The 23,510-nt window shown below is 40.3% G+C and overlaps 2 protein-coding genes across 2 annotated transcripts; one reads left to right on the forward strand and one right to left on the reverse strand.

The window, feature by feature from the left end:
• Window positions 1–5,571: 5,571 nt before the first annotated feature.
• wfikkn1 (WAP, follistatin/kazal, immunoglobulin, kunitz and netrin domain containing 1) lies at window positions 5,572–13,572 on the forward strand. Its single transcript, XM_061880971.1, has 2 exons — window positions 5,572–6,118; window positions 9,914–13,572. Exons 1-2 carry the CDS (start codon window positions 5,858–5,860, stop codon window positions 11,417–11,419), a joined length of 1,767 nt encoding a protein of 588 aa, XP_061736955.1. The 5' UTR covers window positions 5,572–5,857; the 3' UTR covers window positions 11,420–13,572.
• Window positions 13,550–22,648, reverse strand: mettl26 (methyltransferase like 26). Its single transcript, XM_061880972.1, has 6 exons — window positions 22,295–22,648; window positions 22,067–22,229; window positions 14,136–14,195; window positions 13,997–14,064; window positions 13,861–13,939; window positions 13,550–13,785 (listed from the first exon to the last, which is right to left on the reverse strand). The coding sequence occupies exons 1-6, from the start codon at window positions 22,486–22,488 to the stop codon at window positions 13,729–13,731; spliced, it is 621 nt and encodes a 206-aa protein (XP_061736956.1). The 5' UTR covers window positions 22,489–22,648; the 3' UTR covers window positions 13,550–13,728.
• Between the last annotated feature and the right edge of the window lie 862 nt (window positions 22,649–23,510).

Consider the following 23,510-nt stretch of genomic DNA (forward strand, 5'->3'; position numbering starts at 1 on the left):
TATAGATAAATAATAATAACAAATAAAACCTATAGATAAAAGTAAAACATGTCATAATTTCTTTCACATAATTGTGTTGCTTCTTGTCTCAAATATACATTTGGCTTATTTTTAAAAAAAAACAAACTACAAAAACAACTGAATTAAAATTCAAAATTAATTTCACTCAGTCCTGTTACCCTAACTCAGGGGTCGGCAACCAAAAACGTTGAAAATGCCATATTGGACCAAAAATACAAAAAAGTAATCGGTCTGGAGCCGCAAAAAATTTAAAGATTTATGTAAGTCATATAATGAAGGCAACATGTGATGTGTCTACTTAGCTATATTAGCCTACTATCAAAATGACTAAGTGTCGCAGGCGGACGCAAATCTTTGTTGACAGAAATGTTGAAATCTAAAATCTATTTTTACAAGATTGGAAAACATTAGTAAAACTTCTCAGAGGGGGAGATAACTCCTGGAAATGACTGACTTTTAATGGCCAAAAGTATGGATGTGTGTGTCCAAGTTAACTTCTGATGGATTTATTACAATCTTTGCAAGCTGGGTAATGTTTGCTGTGGTCTGGAACAACATGGCACACACACAACTATCAGACTATGCAGCCAATATTACATACAGATAATGTGTCATGTAACATGGAGAAATAAACTGGATACACAGAGGACATAAGTAAAGGAAATTAAATATACTTACAAACGAGGCATAATGATGCAATATGTACATACAGCTAGCCTACATAGCATGTTAGCATCAATTAGCATCAACTTTTTATTCATAGCTGTATGTAGAAGTGGCTGGTTGTATCCGCTGATTTAATGTCTTTAATGTCCTTTGTGTTCTTTGATGTTTCCCTCTTACACACATGTAGGAGGGATGTGTGCTATGGCTATGAGTTGTTTTTTTCCCCTTGGCCTCAGTCTGGACCCCCTCTCCAGAGGGCCAGGCTTAGACCGATTTTTATTTTTTATCTCATGTTTTTTGTAAGGGGCGCTGGAAGCCGGCAGACCCATCAGCGATCTTGTTCTGTCTCCCTGTAATGTTTGTCTGATCTTGAATGGGATTGTCCTGAAAATTGTAATTTTCCTGAAGGAATAAATAAAGTACTCCCTAATCTAATCTACTCTACTCTATCTTGCAGTCATGCACTGACCAAATTTGCCTAATTAGCACTCCAACAAGTCAATAACATCAACCAAGCTCACCTTTGTGCATTCACGCACAGCATAAAACGTTTGGTGGACAAAATGAGACCAAAAAAGAGTGGCATAAAACATGTCTTTCTGTGGCAGCGTCAGAGAAAGCTGTACATGTAAGCAAACTGTTAAGTAACAGTCCACACAACAGTGAGTTCAAGGGCGCACGCCAAATACTCCCATCAGTGAAGCATAAACACAAATATAAACAGTGGGCTTTCTAACAATTAGGAATGTTGGTGTCGTGTTTGTTTTGTTGTTTGTGGAGCCTATCCCAGCTGCACTTGGGGGTCTAAAAAAGGGGGATAAGTCATTGAACACAGGGTTCTAGGTGCATGCACAAAAACATTTATTTTGAACATGCAAAGTGAAGTGAATTATATTTATATAGCGCTTTTTCTCTAGTGACTCAAAGCGCTTTACATAGTGAAACCCAATATCTAAGTTACATTTAAACCAGTGTGGGTGGCACTGGGAGCAGGCGGGTAAAGTGTCTTGCCCAAGGACACAACGGCAGTGACTAGGATGGCGGAAGCGGGTTTCGAACCTGCAATCCTCAAGTTGCCGGCACGGCCGCTCTACCAATCGTACAGTTTATATTTAAAGTTACACAATTCAACATGTATACCAGTGGTTTTCAACCACTGTGCCGTGACACGAGTGAGATACAGTCTGGTGTGCCGTGGGAGATGATCTAATTTCACCTATTTGGATCAAAAATGTTTTTTTTTTTGCAAACCAGTAATTATAGTCTGAAAACTTTGTGTTGTTGTTGAGTGTCTTTGCTGTCTAGAGCTCGGCAGAGTAACCGTGTAATACTCTTCTATATCAGTAGGTGGCAGCCGGTAGTTAATTGCTTTGTAGATGTCGGAAACAGCAAGAGGCAGCGTGCAGGTAAAAAGGTGTCTAATGCTTAAACCAAAAATTAAAAAAAAGGTGAGTGCCCCTACGAAAAGGCATTGAAGCTTAGGGAAGGCTATGCAGAACGAGACTAAAACTGAACTGGCTACAAAGTAAACAATAACAGAATTCTGGACGACAGCAAATATTTACTTTGGAGCAAAGACGGCGTCCACAAAGTACATCCAAACATGACTTGACAATCAACAATGTCCCCACAAAGAAGGACAAAAACAACTGAAATATTCTTGATTGCTAAAAGCAAGTAAATGCGGGAAATATCGCTCAAAGGAAGACATGAAAATACCTAAAAAAGAGAAAAAGCCACCAAAATAAGAGCGCAAGACAAGAACTAAAACACTACACACAGGAAAACAGCAATAAACTCCAAATAAGTCAGGGTGTGATGTGACAGGTGGTGACAGTACACCTACTTTGAGACAAGAGCTGTACTGATGCATGCTTGGTTATGGTTTAAAGTCATATCCAACAATTGCGACAACAACTTTTTACTGTCAACTGAGTTTTGTTTTTTAATTATTTCTGCTGGTGGTGTGCTTCTGGGTTTTTTCAATGCAAAATATGTGCCTTGGCTCAAAAAAGGTTGAAAAACACTGATGTAGACAACAAAATGATTTTACATAAGCATACTTTAATATGAATACATTAACAATGTGTTTATCATGTTTCTATAGAAAAAGGATAACGATGTGCAAAAAATCGATACATACATACAGTAATTATTACAAAAATGATCAGTACAGTTTCAGTTTATTTGGAACATGCAAACGATACAATGTGATGCATCACACATTTCCAGTTTTTTCATGACAGCACGTCCGAAAAGGAGTAGGAAGAAGCAGAGCTTATTTAATCCTACCCCTTTTCATACCATAGCAATTTTATCCTATTTCCTTGTTCTCTGCAACAGAACAGTGAACTAATAAATAATAAACATATACTATGTCATAGTAAGTAAACGCATATTAATAAATACATAAATAAAAAAAAATGAAGGGTTCAAAATGTTCATCATAATTCTTGTTGTGTGTACTTTTGTGAACACTTTGAACAGTTTCTTAAACCAGTGGTTCTCCAACTTTTTTTTAGTGATGTGAACATTTTTTTAATACAAGCACCCGCTAATCAGAGTAAAGCATTCTTGGTTGAAAAAAAGAGATAAAGAACTTGTGAAATACAGCACTATGTCATCAGTTTCCGATTAATTAAATTGTATAACAGTGCAAAATATTGCTCATTGGTAGTGGTCTTTTTTGAACTATTTGGGAAAAAAAAGATATAAAAATAACTAAAAACTTGTTGAAAAAGTGAAAAGTGATTCACTTATAAATAAAGATTTCTACACATAGAAGTAATCATCAACTTAAAGTGCCCTCTTTGGGGATTGTAATAGAGATCCATCTGGATTCATGGACTTAATTCTAAACATTTCTTCACAAAAAAAGAAATCTTTAAACATCAATATTCATGGAACATGTCCACAAAAAATCTAGCTGTCAACACTGAATATTGCATTGTTGTATTTCTTTTCACAGTTTATGAACTTACATTCATATTTTGTTTTAGTATTATTCACTAAATATATTTATAAATGCCCTGCGATGAGGTGGCGACTTGTCCAGGGTGTACCCCGCCTTCCGCCCGATTGTAGCTGAGATAGGCGCCAGCGCCCCCCGCGACCCCGAAAGGGAATAAGCGGTAGAAAATGGATGGATGGATATATTTATAAATGATTTTTGAATTGTTGCTATTTTTAAAATATTTAAAAAAAATCTCACCTACCCCTTGACATACCTTCAAGTACCCCCAGAGGTACGCGTACCCCCATTTGAGAACCACTGTCTTAAAGACCTCCTGAAATGAGATGTTCTTATTCAAACAGGGATAGCAGGTCCATTCTATGTGTCATACTTGATCATTTCGTGATATTGCCATATTTTTGCTGAAAGGATTTAGTAGAGAACATCCACGATAAAGTTCGCAACTTTCGGTGCTAAGAGAAAAGCCCTGCCTCTACCGGAAGTCGCAGACGATGACGTCACATGTTTGATGGCTCCTCACATATTCAAGTTGTTTTTAATGGGAGCCTCCAACAAAAAGTGCTATTCGGACCAAGAAAATGACAATTCCCCCATTAATTTCAGCGAGGATGAAAGATTTGTGTTTGAAGATATTGAGAGCGACGGACTACAAAAAAAAAAATATAAAAAAAATAAGTTAAAAAAAAAACGCGATTGCATTGGGACGGATTCAGATGTTTTTAGACACATTTACTAGGATAATTCCGGGAAATCCCTTATCTTTCTGTTGTGTTGCTAGTGTTTTAGGGAGTTAAATAGTACCTGATAGTCGGAGGTGTGTCTCCACGGGTGTGTTGACGCCAATGTCTCAGGGGAGTCGACGTTAGCTTTATGGACGGCAATAGGAAAGCGCGATATAAATCTAATCCATTATTATTATTTTTAAAAAATAAGTTTAAAAAAAAAAACGCGATTGCATTGGGAGGGATTCCAATGTTTTTAAACACATTTACTAGGTAAATTCTGGGAAATCCCTTATCTTTCTGTTGTGTTGCTAGTGTTTTAGTGAGTTAAATAGTACCTGATAGTCGGAACAGTGTCTCCACGGGTGTCTTGAGGCGCAGTGTCTCAGGGGAGTCGTTGGCAGCTATGGACGGCACAAGCTCAGCTTTTCTCCGGTAAGAAGCAACTTTTTACCACAATTTTCTCACCGAAACCTGCTGGTTGACATTCGGGTGGGATCCATGTTTGCTTGACCGCGCTCTGATCCATAGTAAAGCTTCACCTCCAGGAATTTTAAACAAGGAATCACCGTGTGTTTGTGTGGCTAAAGGCTAAAACTTCCCAACTCCATCTTTCTACTTTGACTTCTCCAATATTAATTGAACAAATTGCAAAAGATTCAGCAACACAGATCTCCAAAATACTGTGTAATTATGCCGTTAAAGCAGACGACTTTTAGCTGTGTGTGTGTGCAGCGCCCATATTTCCTTAAAACCCGTGACGTCTTGCGTACACGTCATCATTACACGACGTTTTCAAGACAAAACTCCAGGAAAATTTAAAATTGCAATTTAGTAAACTAAAAAGGCCGTATTGGCATGTGTTGCAATGTTAATATTTCATCATTGATATATAAACTATCAGACTGTGTGGTGGGTAGTAGTGGGGTTCAGTAGGCCTTTAAACTGAATAATATCGGTGCTTGGTTTCATTTCTTTGCTTAATCCATTACTATTTTGCACTATAGTTGATCAAACAATTGTAAATATTACAATAATAATTGTCTAGTATTAACAAATACTAATAAATGTACCATCAACTAATTAAAAGCAAAAATAACAACCGGCATGTACATAATGTTCATCGGCGTCAAAAATCCGGGCCCTGTATCTTTCCGGTATCACATCGATATCCAAGAGTGCAGTATCCCCCGCACGTAGTCTGAAAGGCTGATGTTGCTTCTTTTCTTTCTCATTCTGAGCTTTGGTTGGCTGGGAAATATAAGCGCGCAATGACATTTTGTCTTTTTTATATGTTGCAATTTTCACCATAATTCTATTTCTTCTAACACTTTTTTTTACCCAATTTAAAAATCACATGACGCGTTTGGGTCCCCGCAGCCAGAAGAAGACAACTTCCTGCGTGTCGGCGCACAAAGTGGACAACCCGTGAAGCCGCAATAGTGCGTTATGGATTCACTGCGGCGGCGCAAAGATGTTTAATATCTCTGTGCGTCATTTTCATTCTACCTGCGCCGAGGAGGACGCAGTTTGGCGGCGTGCGCCCGACCCCACCAGACCGCGGCTGCGTGGATATTTGCGCCTTATTTTGCTTTGTGAGTTCCTGCAACTTTCTTTGTGCGCCAGCGTGTCGGGAGCCCGCCTAGCGCACGAAGGTCTTTGCCCCAACAAGCTCAACAACAACCTGTGGGTGGACGCGCAGAGCACCTGCGAGAGAGAATGCAGCCTTGATGAGGTGAGTCGTAAAAAAAATAAATAAAAATGTGTATGTATTTATGTATATCAGGAAAAAAATACAGAGGCTATTTCATCCCTACAAGCCTGTTTTGCAAGTTTCCCTGCTCGTCAAGGGATTTTCTTGAATAGGAGTAACAAGAAACTGAACTTATTCAAGGAACTACCAGGGTAGAGCGGAATATGTCTTAGGTCAGGAAAAAATACAGAGGCTATTTCATCCCTACAAGCCTGTTTCGCAGGTTTCCCTGCTCGTCAGGGGATTTTATTGAATAGCAGTTGGAAGAAGCTGATTTTATTCAAGGAACTACCGGGGTAGAGCGGATTATGTGTTAAATCAGGGAAAAATACAGAGGCTATTTCATCCCTACAAGCCTGTTTCACAGGTTTCCCTGCTCGTCAGGGGATTTTATTGAATAGCAGTTGGAAGAAGCTGATTTTATTCAAGGAACTACCGGGGTAGAGCAGATTATGTGTTAGGTCAAGAAAAAATACAGAGGCTATTTCATCCCTACAAGCCTGTTTCACAGGTTTCCCTGCTCCTCAGGGGATTTTATTGAATAGCAGTTGGAAGAAACTGATCTTATTCAAGGAACTACCGGGGTAGAGCGGATTATGCGTTAGGTCAGGAAAAAATACGGAGGCTATTTCATCCCTACAAGCCTGTTTCGCAGGTTTCCCTGCTCCTCAGGGGATTTTATTGAATAGCAGTTGGAAGAAGCTGATTTTATTCAAGGAACTACCGGGGTAGAGCGGATTATGTGTTAAGTCAGGGAAAAATACAGAGGATATTTCATCCCTACAAGCCTGTTTCGCAGGTTTCCCTGCTCGTCAGGGGATTTTCTTGAATAGGAGTTGGAAGAAACTGATCTTATTTAAGGAACTACCGGGGTAGAGCGGATTATGTGTTAAGTCAGGGAAAAATACAGAGGCTATTTCATCCCTACAAGCCTGTTTCGCAGGTTTCCCTGCTCGTCAGGGGATTTTCTTGAATAGGAGTTGGAAGAAACTGAGCTTATTTAAGGAACTGCCAGGGTAGAGCAGATTATGCGTTAGGTCAGGAAAAAATACGGAGGCTATTTCATCCCTACAAGCCTGTTTCGCAGGTTTCCCTGTTCGTCAGGGGATTTTATTGAATAACAGTTGGAAGAAGCTGATCTTATTCAAGGAACTACCAGGGCAGAGCGGATTATGCGTTAGGTCGGGAAAAAAATACCGCTCTACAGTTCCTTGAATAAGCTCAGCTTCTTCCTACTCCTATTCAAGAAAATCTCCTGACAAGAGGTTATTTCATCCCTACAAGCCTGTTTCGCAGGTTTCCCTGTTTGTCAGGGGATTTTATTGAATAACAGTTGGAAGAAGCTGATCTTATTCAAGGAACTACCAGGGTAGAGCGGATTATGCGTTAGGTCAGGAAAAAAATAGCGCTCTACAGTTCCTTGAATAAGCTCAGCTTCTTCCTACTCCTATTCAAGAAAATCTCCTGACAAGAGGTTATTTCATCCCTACAAGCCTGTTTCGCAGGTTTCCCTGTTCGTCAGGGGATTTTATTGAATAACAGTTGGAAGAAGCTGATCTTATTCAAGGAACTACCAGGGTAGAGCGGATTATGCGTTAGGTCAGGAAAAAAATACCGCTCTACAGTTCCTTGAATAAACTCAGCTTCTTCCTACTCCTATTCAAGAAAATCCCCTGACAAGAGGTTATTTTATCCCTACAAGCTTGTTTTGCAGTTTTCCCTGCTCATCAGGGGATTTTCTTGAATAGAAGTAGGAAAAAACTGAGTTTATTCAAGGAACTACCGGGGTTGAGCGGATTATGCGTTCGGTCAGGAAAAACATACCGCACTACCCCGGTAGTTCCTTGAATAAGCTCAGCTTCTTCCTACTCCTATTCAAGAAAATCCCCTGACTAGAGGCTATTTCATCCTTACAAGCCTGTTTTGCAGGTTTCCCTGCTCGTCAGGGGATTTTCTCGAATAGGAGTAGGAAGAAACTGAGCTTATTCAAGGAACTACCAGGGTTGAGCGGATTATGCGTTCGGTCAGGAAAAAATACAGAGGCTATTTCATCCCTACAAGCCTGTTTCGCAGGTTTTCCTGCTCGTCAGGGGATTTTATTGCATAGGAGTAGGAAGAAGCGGAGCTTATTCAAGGAACTACCAGAGTAGGGTGGAATATGCATCAGGTCAGAAAAAATACCACCCTACCCTGGTAGTTCCTTGAATAAGCTCATCATCTTCCTACTCCTATGCAATAAAATCCCCTGACGAGCAGGGAAACCTGCGGAACAGGCTTCTAGGGATGAAATAACCTCTGTATTTTTTCCTAACCTAACACATATTCTGCTCTACCCCGGTAGTTCCTTGAATAAGCTCAGCATCTTCCTACTCCTATGCAATAAAATCCCCTGACGAGCAGGGAAACCTGTGAAACAGGCTTCTAGGGATGAAATAACCTCTGTATTTTTTCCTAACCTAACACATATTCTGCTCTACCCCGGTAGTTCCGTGAATAAGCTCAGCTTCTTCCTACTCCTATTCAAGGAAATCCCCACAAGCAGGGAAACCTGCGAAACAGGCTTGTAGGGATGAAATAGTCTCTGTGTTTTTTCCTGACCTAACATATGTTCCACTCTACCCCGATATTAAGCACTCTATAACGGATAAACCACAGTAACTTTGACTCTATATACACACACACACACACACGCACACACGCGCACACACACACACACACACACACACACACACACACACACACACACACACACACACACACACACACACACACACACACACACACACACACACACACACACACACACGGTGGGGCAAAAAAGTATTTAGTCAGCCACCGATTTTGCAAGTTCTCCCACTTAAAATGATGACAGAGGTCTGTAATTTTCATCATAGGTACACTTCAACTGTGAGAGACAGAATGTGAAAAAAAAATCCAGGAATTCACATAGTAGGAATTTTAAATAATTTGTTTGTAAATTATGGTGGAAAATAAGTATTTGGTCAACCATTCAAAGCTCTCACTGATGGAAGGAGGTTCCGGCTCAAAATCTCACGATACATGACCCCATTCATTCTTTCCTTAACATGATCAATCGTCCTGTCCCCTTAGCAGAAAAACAGCCCCAAAGCATGATGTTTCCACCCCCATGCTTGACAGTAGGTGTGGTGTTCTTGGGATGTAACTCAGTATTCTTCTTCCTCCAAACACGACGAGTTGAGTTTATACCAAAAAGTTCTATTTTGGTTTCATCTGACCACATGACATTCTTCCAATTCTCTGCTGTATCATCCATGTATCCCTTTTGGTATAAACTCAACTCGTCGTGTTTGGAGGAAGAAGAATACTGAGTTGCATCCCAAGAACACCACGCTTTGGGGCTGTTTTTCTGCTAAGGGGACAGGACGATTGATCCGTGTTAAGGAAAGAATGAATGGGTCCATGTATCGTGAGATTTTGAGCCAAAACCTTCTTCCAACAGTGAGAGCTTTGAATGGTTGACCAAATACTTATTTTCCACCATAATTTGCAAACAAATTATTTAAAATTCCTACAATGTGAATTCCTGGATTTTTTTTCACATTCTGTCTCTCACAGTTGAAGTGTACCTATGATGAAAATTACAGACCTCTGTCATCATTTTAAGTGGGAGAACTTGCACAATCGGTGGCTGACTAAACACTTTTTTGCACCACTGTATATATATATATAGATATATATCTATATATATACATATATATATATATATATATATATATATGTTTCTTTAATTGTCAGGATTGTGCGGACTTTGAGAAGTGCTGCACCAACGTGTGCGGACTCAGCAGCTGCGTGGCCGCACGTTTCTCCGATGGCACACCTGCTCAGCCCGGCGGCCTCGGCGAAGTAGCCACGATGGCGGCCACGTGCGATGGCTTTATCTGCAGCCAGCAGGGAGCCACCTGTGACATCTGGGATGGCCAACCCGTCTGCAAGTGCCAGGACAGGTGCGAGAAGGAGCCCAACTTCACCTGCGCCTCGGACGGCCTGACGTACTTCAACCGCTGCTACATGGACGCCGAGGCCTGCGTTCGCGGCGTGACGCTGACGGTGGTCGCCTGCAGGTTCTACCTGGCAGGGCCTCACACCAGCCCGTCGGCGCCGCAGGACACCACCGCCTACCCCACGCCCACGTCCTCCCGGGAGGAGCCCATGTCCCCCACGCTGTACTCCAACCCTCGCCACCAGTCCGTCTACGTCGGCGGCACGGTCAGCTTCCACTGCGACGTCATCGGCGTCCCCAGACCCGACGTCACCTGGGAGAAGCAAAGCGACCGCCGTGAGCGCCTGGTCATGAGGCCGGATCAGATGTACGGGAACGTGGTCATCACCAACATCGGGCAGCTGGTCATCTACAGCGCCCAGGTGTGGGACACGGGAATCTACACCTGCGTCGCCCGCAACTCAGCGGGAGTGCTCCGCGCCGACTACCCTTTGTCGGTCATACGCCGGGCTGGCGACGACTTCTCCGAGGACCCCGACATGCCCATGGGGAGGCCCTTCTCGCCGGCGGACTGCCTGGCGGAAGCGGACACCAGAGTGTGCAGCGGCGAGCGCCACGTGGATTGGTTCTACGACGGCAAGCTGGGCACCTGCGCGGCCTTCAGCAATGGCGGCTGCGACGACAGCCGCAACCGCTTCGAGACGTTCGAGGAGTGCAAGGCGTCGTGTCAGCGCGAGGGAGCGGGGGTCTGCTCCTTGCCGGCGGTCCAGGGGCCATGCAAAAACTGGGAAGTGCGTTGGGCTTGGAACTCCATGATGAAACGATGCCAGGCGTTCGCCTACGGCGGCTGCCAAGGCAACGCCAACAGCTTCCGCACGCAGAAGGAGTGCGACGCCCACTGCCCGACGCCCAGAAGGAAACCTTGCAAGGCGTGTCGGGTCAAAGGGAAAATGGTGCCCAGCTTATGCCGCAGCGACTTCGCCATCGTGGGGCGGCTGACCGAACTGGTGGAGGACCTGGACTCCGGATTGGCGCGCTTCAGCCTGGAGGAGGTTCTCCGAGACGAGAAGATGGGTCTGTCCTTCTTCAACACCGAGCACTTAGAGGTGACCATCGACAAGATAGACTGGACGTGTCCCTGCCCCAACATCACCCTGGAGGAGAACCCGCTGCTGGTGATGGGGATGGTGCAGGACGGCGTGGCCATCATCCAGTCCGACAGCTACGTCAAAGCCGTCACGGAACGCAGACTCAAGAAGCTCCGGGAAGTTCTGGTGAAGAAGAGCTGCCAGACGTCGTAAAAGTCTCAGGACCTGTTCTTGCACAGATGGCGGCACCAACTGATGGTCATGAGGAACATTTAGCACTGAACTGACACTGTTCATGTCAGATGATTGCGGTTCTACTGGGTACCACAATCCAAATGTCTTCTTCTGCTCTTACAAATACTTCTTCAATGTTTTTTGATTCTGTTTTTTAACTACATTTTTCTCCAACACATGACCATGCTTTTTTTAAGATTCCGGTTCTTAAAGAAAAATGTCTACAAACTTTTGCTTTTTATTTCATTTCAGACTAAAAATGTAGCCGTTATTTTACCCCTTTTTTCATATGACTTGGTTTTGACCAAAAATGTATGCCAAATTGTTACCAATTTTTTCTTAGGATTCGGGTTTGGAAAAAAAGAAAGCAACACTTTACTTTGCTTTTTGCATGATTCAAGTTTTTAAGGAACATTTTCCACAAAATGTTGCCTTGCTTTTTGTGTGCCCGAACCTTTATCCCCTTTTTCTATTTAAGTTTTTTACAATATTTTTCTTCAACACAAACCTTGCTTTTGGATGATTCCAGTTTTTAAGGAAACATAACTACCAACTTTTGCTTCTTATTTCGTTTCTGACTAAAAATGTAGCCGTTATTTTACCCCTTTTTTCTTATGACTTGGTTTTGACTAAAAATGTATGCCAAACCTTTACCCCTTTTTTTCTTAGGATTTGGGTTTGAAGAAAAAAAATGCATCACTTTTCTTTGTTTTTTGTATGATTTTCCACAAAATGTTGCCCTGCTTTTTGTGTTCGCCAAACCGCTATCCCCTTTTTCTATTTAGTTGTTTTTTTTTTTTACATCATTTTTGTCTAACACGTGACCCTGCTTTTTGTGTGGTTCCGGTTCTTAAGGAAACATTCCTACAAACTTTTGCTTTGCATTTAATTCCCGACTAAAAATGTAGCCGTTATTTTCCCCCTTTTTTTGTCCCATTCTGTTTTCGATGAACATTTCTGCCAAAATTTCACTTGGTTTCTTAAGGATTTTAAGGAGCATTTTTACCATAATTTAACCCCTTTGTTCATATGAATTGGTTTTGACAAAAAATGAAAGCCAAACCTTAATCCCTTTTTTTTTATGATTCGGGTTTGAAGAAAAAGAAAGCAACATTTTACTTTGATTTTTGTATGATTTAAGTTTTCAAGGAAAAATGTCCACAAAATTTTGCCTTGCTCTTTGTGTTCACCAAGCCTTTATTCCCTTTTTGTATTTTGGTTTTTAAGATAACTTTTGTCTAACACATGACCCTGCTTTTTGTATGATTCCGGTTCTTAAGGAAACAAACTATTACTTCGCATTTCACCTCAGACTAAAAATGTAGCCATTATTTTACCACTTTTTTTTGTTGCATTCTGTTTTCGATGAAAATTTCTGTCGAAATTTAACTCGGCTTGTTGTATGATAAAGATTTTTGACAAGCATTTCCCCCATAATTTTCATATGACTTGGTTTTGACCAAAAAATGTATGCCAAACTTTTACCCCTTTTTTCCTATGATTCAGGTTGGAGAACTGTTTTTTTTTTTACATTTTACTTTGCTTTTTGTATGATTTAAGTTTTCAAGGAACATTTTCTACAAATTGTTGCCTGACGTTTTGTGTTGAGCGAAAATCTTCGGCCTAATTTTACCTCCTTTTTCCAAATTTGGGTTTTTGATTGATTTTACCATACTTGTATCCTGTTTTTCAAATGATTTGGGTTTTTGACTGCACCTATCTTATAATTTGGGTTTTCGATGAGAATTTTCGCCCAAAAATATACCGTGCTTTTTGTATCATTCAGTTTTCCAAAATTCTACCTCGCTTTTTGTGTTTGACAAAAATTTCCGACGAGACTTTACTCTCTTTTAAATGCCGTCTCAGTCATTAAACAGCCACTTATTGCGGGTTAAAAAAAAGTCTGTAAGCTTGCTTATTATTCTGCGGCACTGAAGTACCACTGTAAACTATACGTTTTTTTTATATTGTTGTGTTCTTTCTTAATGGTGTTTTTATATGTATGCCTAAATATGTAAAGTGCAGCTCATACGTATCTCTTTAAGGTTAACTGTACATATATCATTGTAAATATCATAGGATTAGCAGCAAAGAGGCAAAGACAATAAATCCCGCTGAAAGGCGTTATTTTACTGGTGTGCAGTGATGTAGTTTTACAGACTTAAGATACATTCATTCTGACTGTGTATGTATTCATCCTAATGAGTGAATTTGGCAACATGCAAGTTTGAGTGCATTCAAGGCGCTTTTCACCCTCCTTCTGAGCAGTCCCATAAAAGAACGACCCTTCATACCAAACTCTCCTTCCTGAAAAGGAGACATTTGTTGTTGGCCGGCATGTCCACCTAAAACAACACAACTAATTCATTAGCATTTTCAAGGACAACAAAAGTTTCATGCCCAAAAAACTGATGACTTACAATTTTCTCCAGGAATAAACCATTCATTTCTGCAAGGGATTTGAGGAGGGAGACGTCCCTAAGCCCCCACTCTGGGTTCCTGCGTATGAATATAAGATTTATTTGTACATATTTACACAATAAAATATCACTTTACCTTTGCCGCAGGCCGATGTCGAACTCAACATTGCTTTGTGGTGTGATGTCGCCATTAACAGCGTAGGGCTGGAAAAAGTATTGCTTATTAATATAAGTTGATGTTCCAAAGAGTGCACAGGTAGTTGTTTTAAACTCACCCCATAGGTCAGGAGCAGGGCTTGGGGCTTCAGCACCACTCCAGCCCCTTTGAACAAACCCTAGAAGGGGAAGAATTGTGTTGTACATCATCAGGAAGAAACAATAACACAAAAATATATTTGTATGAATGTGATGGCAATTTGACTAGGCTCAGTTTAATAGTAGTAGTGCTGATATTACGATACATTCAGTATTAAATCACGACGTAAAAAATGATATACCTCTCTATTTTTTTATATTTTAATTTTACCATCTGGACTGCAGAAACAATGCTACTTTACAGGTTTTTTTTTTGTTTTTGTTTTTTTTAAATCACTTTAATAATTTTTACGGCGAGAGCTGGCGGGAGGATGCATGTCACCAATGTAGCCGAGACGAGCAGCACAATAGAAGCTAAACCAACAAAAAAAAGAAAAAGCAATTGGTATTTAAAAAAAAGTAGAAACTTCTTTGTTTGAATTAAAAACATTTCATTTAATTTTCCTTTATTTTTTGAAACCAAAGTGAGTATGTTGATGGATAAAATTGCTAAAATAAAATAAAAAAATAACATTTATAAAATAGAGTTCTCTCTATTTTATGAAGCACTTTTGTTTTGCTGCAGCCGTTACATGTACTGTAATATTGTATATGGTAATTGGGATTTGTTATATATTGAATATATTATATAAAAAATATATATCAGTATATATCACATACTGTATATATAATATATAAATATTACACGTTATATTTTATATTGCTACTGTGGTACATTTTTAGTGTACTTTATACCTGCATTATCCTTTGCATCTTTTGTAACTGAGCTACTGTGAGGAACAATTTCCCTCGAGGATCATTAAAGTTTGTCCAAGTCTAAGTCTAAGTCTAAAAACTAATTGGGATTACAATCTCTTAGAAGCGCGACTTGGCCAAGAGCTGCAGAACAGGTTAGAAAAATACAAAGAACAACAACAAACAGGAGCAGTCACACCCTGTAAGTAAACGCACAAATTACTTGCAACATAAACATAAAAAAACACACAACAGGTAAAAAAATTAAATGTTTCAATATAAACAAGTTCAAAATAAAGTACAGTGCCCAATAGAAACAGCTTCTCACTCCTTTAAAATGGACTGAAGTTCTCCCAAGGTGATCGGATCAGTTAGCCACAGATCCTTTTGTAGTTCATTCTATCACAGTGAAGCATGCAAATCTGAAGTTTTTTTGTTTTTTTTTTACCGAGACTTGTGTTGGCTCGAAGAAACAACATGCCAAGAATGTCCTGTGACGGCAAACTGTAGCGACTGGAGTCTCTACACATAAAGTAACATAAATAAAGGGGGAACCAGACCAAGAAATGATATATATCTGCGATGAGGTGGCGACTTGTCCAGGGTGTACATCGCCTTCCGCCCCATTGTAGCTGAGATAGGCACCAGCGCCCCCCGCAACCCCAAAGGGAATAAGCGGTAGGAAGTGGATGTATGTATATATATATATATATATATATATATATATATATATATATATATATATATATATACATATACATACATATATATCAAAACCATCTATCGACATGACAAAGATGGACAGTTTGCTGTTGCATACAAGGTTACCACAAACAGTAATAAAACATAAGGCACAGTGATATCCAGTTTCTTCAGAGTGTCAGGTGCATACACTGAACAAAAATATAAATGCAACACTTTTTTTCACAAATTGAATTCAAAGATCTAAAACTTTTACCATATTCACGACATACCTATTCCTCTCAAATATTGTTCAAAAATCGGTCTAAATATGTGATAGTGAGCAGTACTTTGCCAAGATAATCCATCCCACCTCACAAATTCATTAAATAGCATGATTATTACACAGGTTTGCCTTAGGCTGCCCACACTGAAAGGCCACGTTGAAAAATGAAGTTTTATCACGCAGCACAATGCCACAGATGTTTAAAGTTTTGAGGGCGTGTGCAGTTGGCATGCTGACTGCAGGAATGTCCACCAGACCTGGTGCCCGTTAATTTCTCTACCATAGAGCGTTTGAGAGAATTTATCACTCCATCCAAGCCGGCCTCACAACCGCAGACCACATGTAACCACACCAGTCCATGACTTCCACATCCAGCAGGTTCACCTCCAAAATTGTCTGAGACCAACCACCCGGACAGCTGCTGCAGCACTTGGTTTGCATAACCCAGGGGTCGGGAACCTTTTTGGCTGAGGGAACCATACAAGCCAAATATTTTAAAAAGTATTTCCGTGAGAGCCATATAGTATTTTTTTAAGACTAAATACAACTAAATGCATGCATTTTTAAGTAAGACCAACATTTTTAGAGTATAATAAGTCTCTTATTCTTTTTACTATCATTGTTATTCTGAAGCTAACCAACAATGAATAAAATACTTCTTACCATTAATGCAACTTCTTGAACAGGTGCGGTAGAAACCGGATGGATGGATTAAAATGCATGAGAATGTTTTATATTTTTAACGTTATTTTTGACACTGTGATTACCAGCGGAATTATTCATTACTTACCGTTTTAAGCAATGTCAGCTAAGATTTATCTAAGAGCCAGGTGCAGTCATCAAAAGAGCCACATCTAGAGCTCTAGAGCCATAGGTTCCCAACCTCTGGCATAACCCAATAATTTCTGCACAAACTGTGAGAAACCCTCTTAGGGAAGCTCATCTGCATGCTCGTCGTCCTCATCGGGGTCTCGACCTGAATGCAGTTTGTCATCGTAACCGACTTAAGAAGGCAAATGCTCACATTTAATGGCGTCTGGCACGTTGGAGAGGTGTTCTCTTCACGGATAAATCCCGGTTTACACTGTTCAGAGCAGATGGCAGACAGCGTGTGTGGCATCGTGTGGGAGAGCGGTTTGCTGATGTCAACGTTGTGAATGGAGTGGTCTGTAGTGGGGCTGGGGTTATGGTATGGAGGCGTATGTTATGGACAGCGAACGCAAGTGCATTTTATTGATGGCAGTTTTTAATGCACGGACATACGGTGAAGAGATCCTGAGGCCCATTGTTGTGCCATTTACCCGAGACCATCACTTCATGTTGCAGCATGACAATGCATTGCCCCATTTTGCAAGGATCTGTACACGATTCCTGGAAGCTAAAACTGCCCAGTTCCTGCATGGCCAGTATACTCAGCGGACATGTCACCCATTGAGCATGTTTGGGATGATGTTGATCGGTGTATACGACAGCGTGTTCCAGTTCCTGCCAATATCCAGCAACTTTGCAAAGCCATTGAAGAGGGGTGGGCCAACATTCCACAATCAACGACCTGATCAACTCTATGTGAAGGAATGTGTTGCACTGCTTGAGGCAAATGGTGTTTCCACCAGATCCCAGTAAAGCAAAACATTTCAGAGTGGCCTTTTATTTTGGGCAGCCCAAGGCCCACCTATGCAATAATTATGCTGTTTAATCAGCATCTTGGTATGTGATACCTGTCTTGGCAAAGAATAAATGCTCACGAACACAGATTTAGACAGATATGTGAACAATATTTGATGGGGATAGCTCCTTTGTGTGTACAATAAAAGTGTTAGATCTTTGAGCTCAACTCGTACAAAATGACAACAAAAACAAAACTGTTGTGTTTATATTTTTGTTCAGTATAAAAATTAAGTCTCCATAATCTAACAAAGGCCTGAAAATGGTCAGAATCAACATTAACATTAACCAAAAAGCAGTAATCTCTTTTGAAAAATACATCACCAACAAAGTTAAAGTTTGTTAAATTATTTGGTCCTTTTTAATTATAAATTTTGATATAAGATGAGTGAAAGGTCACCACTTTGTTGACAAATGTGTGAGCAAATGGTCAAACAGTTTAAGAACAACATTTCCCGACGAGCTGTTGCAAGGAATTTAGAGATTTCATCATCTACGGTCCGTAATATCAACAAAAAGTTCAGAGAATCTGGAGAAATTACTACATGTAAGCGATATTACGGACCTTCGATCCCTCAGGTGGTACTGTATCAAAAAGCGACATCAGTATGTAGAGGATATCACCACATGGCCTCAGGAACACTTTAGAAAAACACTGTCAGTAACTACAATTCGTTGCTACATCATTAAGTGCAAGTTAAAACTCTACTATGCAAAGCCATTTATCAACAACACTCAGAAACACTGCCGGCCTCTCTGGGCCCCGAGCTCATCTAAGATGGACTGATGCAAAGTGGAAAAGTGTTCTATGGTCTGATGAGTCCACATTTCAAATTGTTTTTGGAATCAGTGGACGTTGTGTCCTCTGGAACAAAGAGGAAAAGAACCATTCGGATTGTTATAGGCGCAGTGTTGAAAAGCCAGCATCTGTGATGGTATGGGGGTGTATTAGTGCCCAAGGCATGGGTAACTTACACATCTGTGACGGCACCATTAACGCTAAAAGGTACATACAGGTTTTGGAGCAACATATGTTGCCACTCAAGCAACGTTATCATGGACGACCCTGCTTATTTCACAAAGACAATGCCAAGCCACATAATACAACAGCGTGGCTTCATAGTAAAGGAGTGCGGGAACTAGACTGGCCTGCCTGTAGTCCAGACCTGTCTCCCATTGAAAGTATGTGGCACATTATGAAGACTAAAATAACACAACGGAGACCCCGGACTGTTGAACAACTTAAGCTGTACATCAAGCAAGAATGGGAAAGAATTCCACCGGAAAAGCTTCAAAAATTGGTGTCCTTAGTTCTGAAACAATGACTGAGTGTTGTTAAAAGGAAAGGCCATCCAACAGAGAGGTAAAAATGCGCCTGTGTCAACTTTTTTGCAATGTGTTGCTGCCATTAAATTCTAAGTGAATGATTATTTGCAAAAAAAAACTTTTTCAGTTTGAACATTACATATCTTGTCTTTGCAGTCTATTCAATTGAATATTAGTTGAAAAGGATTTGAAAATCATTGTTTTTTTTAATTTATGAATTACACATCTCAATGATAAAATATTATATTATTTGATAGTAAAGCAAGTGTATGGATTAAAAAAAAGCTGAGGGGGTGAAAAAGTCAGTCCCTCTTTAGTTAGCCTTGTCATAAGATTCAATCACAAGAAGCTCCCATGACGTATTGTAAAGGCAGGATTTTAACACACCTCTTGGATGTTACTGCATACCTGGGCAAATTAAGGCCCGGGGGCCGCATGCGGCCCGTTAAGCTTTTTAATCTGGCCCGCTGGACATTCCCAAATAATCTTTTTAGATCTTTAAGATGGAAACTGTAGCTGCCATTATGATGTGCAGTCATGTATTCTAATGACTGCAAGTCTTCAACTATACAAAGTATTTCAGTGGTTGGAATCTGCGCTTATGGATGATATACCAGTTACTGTGGTAATCTAATTAATTACTATGGTCATCTAATTAGTTACTATGGTCATCTATGTCACGGCAGCTCAGACGAGGCACCAAGCAGTGTGGGCGGGAAGCGTTTCACAGACGTGGAAGGAGACTTTCACAACAAGTTCTAAAGCTTAGTGATAGATAGCAGTGGTTCTCAACCTTTTTTCAGTGATGTACCCCCTGTGAAATTTGTTTCAATTCAAGTACCCCCTAATCAGAGCAAAGCATTTTTGGTTGAAAAAAAGAGATAAAGAAGTAAAATACAGCACCATGTCATCATTTTCTGATTTATTAAATTGTATAACAGTGCAAAATATTGTTCATTTGTAGTGGTCTTTCTTGAACTATTTGGAAAAAAAGATATACAAATAACTAAAAACTTGTTGAAAAATAAACAAGTGATTCAATTAACAATAAAGATTTCTACACATAGAAGTAATCATCAACTTAAAGTGTGGTCTTTGGGGATTGTAATAGAGATCCATCTGGATTCATGAACTTAATTCTAAACATTTTTTCACAAAAAAATAAATCTTTAACATCAATATTTATGGAACATGTCCACAAAAAATCTAGTTGTCAACACTGAATATTGCATTATTGCATTTCTTTTCACAGTTTATGAACTTACATTCATATTTTGTTGAAGTATTATTTAATAAATATATTTATAAAGGATTTTTGAATTGGTGCTATTTTTAGAATATTAAAAAAAAATCTCACGTACCCCTTGGTATATCTTCCAGTGCCCCCAGGGGTACGCGTACCCCCATTTGAGAACTACTGATATATAGAATAGAATAGAAAGTACTTTATTGATCCCTGAGGGAAATTCAGCAAATATCAGATATATCAGACTGTAGGTGGGTTTATTTTGTACCCTTTGTGGTCATATTTCACTGTTTTGTGCATTTTTGTTGCATTTAACTTGATTGTAAAATATGTCGATTGAAAGGGGGCGTGACGTCCATATTTTGTCAATATTCAGTGTTTTATCGTTCATAGAAAAAAAAATCCATTATGTTTTTTAAGGCGGTCTGTCATAACGTTTTTAGCATTCAATCAGACATTATTGTGAGGTTTTGTGTTAGTGTTCCTAAAAATAGATATACCGGCCCACAGACACATTTTTTTTCTCTAAATGTGGCCCCCCGAGGCAAAATAATTGCCCAGGCCTGTGTTACTGTGTAGTGCAGGTGTACCTAAAAAAAGAGCTGCGTGGGTGCACAGCGTGGGAGTGGCCTCTCTGTTATAATTAGATCAGTGGTTCTTAACCGTGTTGGAGATACCGAACCCCACCAGTTTCATATGCGTATTCACCGAACCCTTCATTAGTAAAAAATAAATTGTTTTTGTTTCAAATTCAAGACAGTTATGTTTTTTTTTTTTACTGGTGCACAAAATGAACCGTGCATCAACATCACCTTGTTCAAAGAACAAAACCAACACATTGCATGAATTCACAACAACTTACACACATGCAAATCAGTCTGACTTCTGCTGTTTCCATATCCATAAAGCCGATAGGCAGAATTGATTAACGTGGACCCCGACTTAAACAAGTTGAAAAACTTATTCGGGTGTTACCATTTAGTGGTCAATTGTACGGAATATGTACTGAACTGTGCAGTCTACTAATAAAAGTATCAACGTTTTTATTTACACGAGAGGTCTCAAACACAATTTACCTGGGGGCCACTGGATGCAGAAACTGGTTGAGGCTGGGCCGCAAGAAAAGATTTCTTAAAAAAAATCTAACATGCACTTTTTAATGAATTCACCTTCTTTGAATGGCTTTCCTGCCGTAGCAACATACTTGCAAACTCTCGCGATCTTTCCGGGAAACACCAGTGCCCCTCCTGACAATCATTCTCCCAGTTTTTACCCGGACAACAATAATAAGGGCGTGCCGTGATGGCACTGCCTTTGACGTCGTCTACAACCTGCTTTCTCGTCCGCTTTTCCACCACATGAAAAGCGTGCCACCCCAGTCACATATTATACGAGGTTTTTGCAGACCCACAGAAGTGACTGCAAGACATACTTGATCCACAGCCATACAGGTCGCACTGAGGGTGGCCGTATAAACAACTTTATCACTGTTACAAATATGCGCCGCACTGTGAACCCAAACCAAACAAGATTGACAAACACATATTGGGAGAACATCCGCACCGTAACACAACAGAACAAATACCCAGAATCCAATGCAGCCCTAACTCTTCCAGGCTACAATAGGGGGCAGGATTGGGGGGCGGGATTACCCCTAGAGGGGCAATGAATATTGTGAGTCTCCTGGAAAAATCGAGAGTATTCAAGTATGACGCTGTAAAGCTCCATTCATATAAAACTCGCGGGCCGCACCAACATTACATTTCCATATTAAGGTGCGGGCCTCAAAATAACGTTTCGCGGGCTGCGTGTTTGAGAACCCTGATTTACACGATTAGTCGAGTGCGTCTTGACCTCCGAGGCGGAGGCTCCGTCGAACCCCTGAAGACGACTCATCGAAGCCCTAAGGTTCGATCGAACCCAGGTTAAGAACCACTGAATTAGATACCTGCCTCCGTACAAGCCATGGGGGAGATGTGGATCATGTTGATGTTGAGCACCAGGTCCAGGCTCTCTGGTTGGATCCCTCCCCAGTGCTGATGAGCCAGGGAAGCATCCAGAAGGATGGCGGGCTTGACATTCTCCAGCTGGTTGTGGGCGCGATAGGCTTCTATACTGTCAACACGGCAGCAACGTCAAGTGGGTTCTCTACAGCCACAACAGGTGTAATAAACTAGTACCTGGCCAGTGAGCGATGGTCCAACTCTGACGGCTGCCACGTGATGTTATGGAGCGCCCGGGCGAAGTGCACCACGTGCTGCCCGGTACCGGAGGATATCTCCAAGGCGTTCAGCCGCCGGTCGGTGTTCACGCAGCCCCGGAGCACCGCCAAGATAGGCTCCTTGTTTCTCTCGGCAGCGGCGGCGTTCAGCATCTTGTTAAACCCCGGGTACGAATGTCGGGTAATGCGTTTAAAAGCTCGGAGCCACGCCAGGTCACAGAGTTCGTTGGAACCGCGAATGAAGCTCTGCTTGTTTTTAGGTTTTGTTTTTTTCTAGAAAACCTTCAACTTCCGTATTGTCCCGTGTCACGTGAGTAGTCACATCCAATCAGTGTTGGCCAAAAAGGAAACCAGAAATTACCTTAATCTGAGATAAATTATCGTAACGTTGCTCAGTATTGCTGCTATATTAAGAAATAACCACAAAGCAAGTATAGTATGTTTTTATAATGCCGTTTTACCTTGAAATAAACTCATGTTGTTGGGGGGAAAAAAGCTATTACTGGCAGAACATCGCCCTCACCTGGCTGTAGGGAGGCATAGCAGGCGCAGTGCAGAATTGTAGAATAGAATAGAACAGTGGTTCTCAAATGGGGGTACGCGTACCCCTGGGGGTACTTGAAGGTATGCCAAGGGGTACATAAGATTTTTTTTTTAAATATTCTAAAAATACCAACAATTAGAAATTCCTTTATAAATATATTTATTGAATAATACTTCAACAAAATATGAATGTAAGTTCATAAACTGTGAAAAGAAATGCAACAATGCAATATTCAGTGTTGAAAGCTAGATTTTTTGTGGACATGTTCCATAAATATTGATGTTAAAGATTTATTTTTTTGTGTAGAAATATTTAGAATTAAGTTCATTACTCCAGATGGATCTCTATTAAAATCCCCAAAGAGGGCACTTTAAGTTGATGATTATTTCTATGTGTAGAAATTTGTATTTATAATTGAATCACTTGTTTATTTTTCAACAAGTTTTTAGTAATTTTTATTAAAAAAAATTCCAAATAGTTCAAGAAAGACCACTCCCAATCAGCAATATTTTGCACTGTTATACAATTTAATAAATCAGAAACTGATGACATTATTTTATTTCTTAATCTCTTTTTTTCAACCAAAAAAGATTTGCTCTGATTAGGGAATATTTGAATTAAAATAATGTTC

Source organism: Nerophis ophidion, linkage group LG20 (assembly GCF_033978795.1).
Source record: "Nerophis ophidion isolate RoL-2023_Sa linkage group LG20, RoL_Noph_v1.0, whole genome shotgun sequence".
Lineage (NCBI taxonomy): Eukaryota > Metazoa > Chordata > Actinopteri > Syngnathiformes > Syngnathidae > Nerophis > Nerophis ophidion.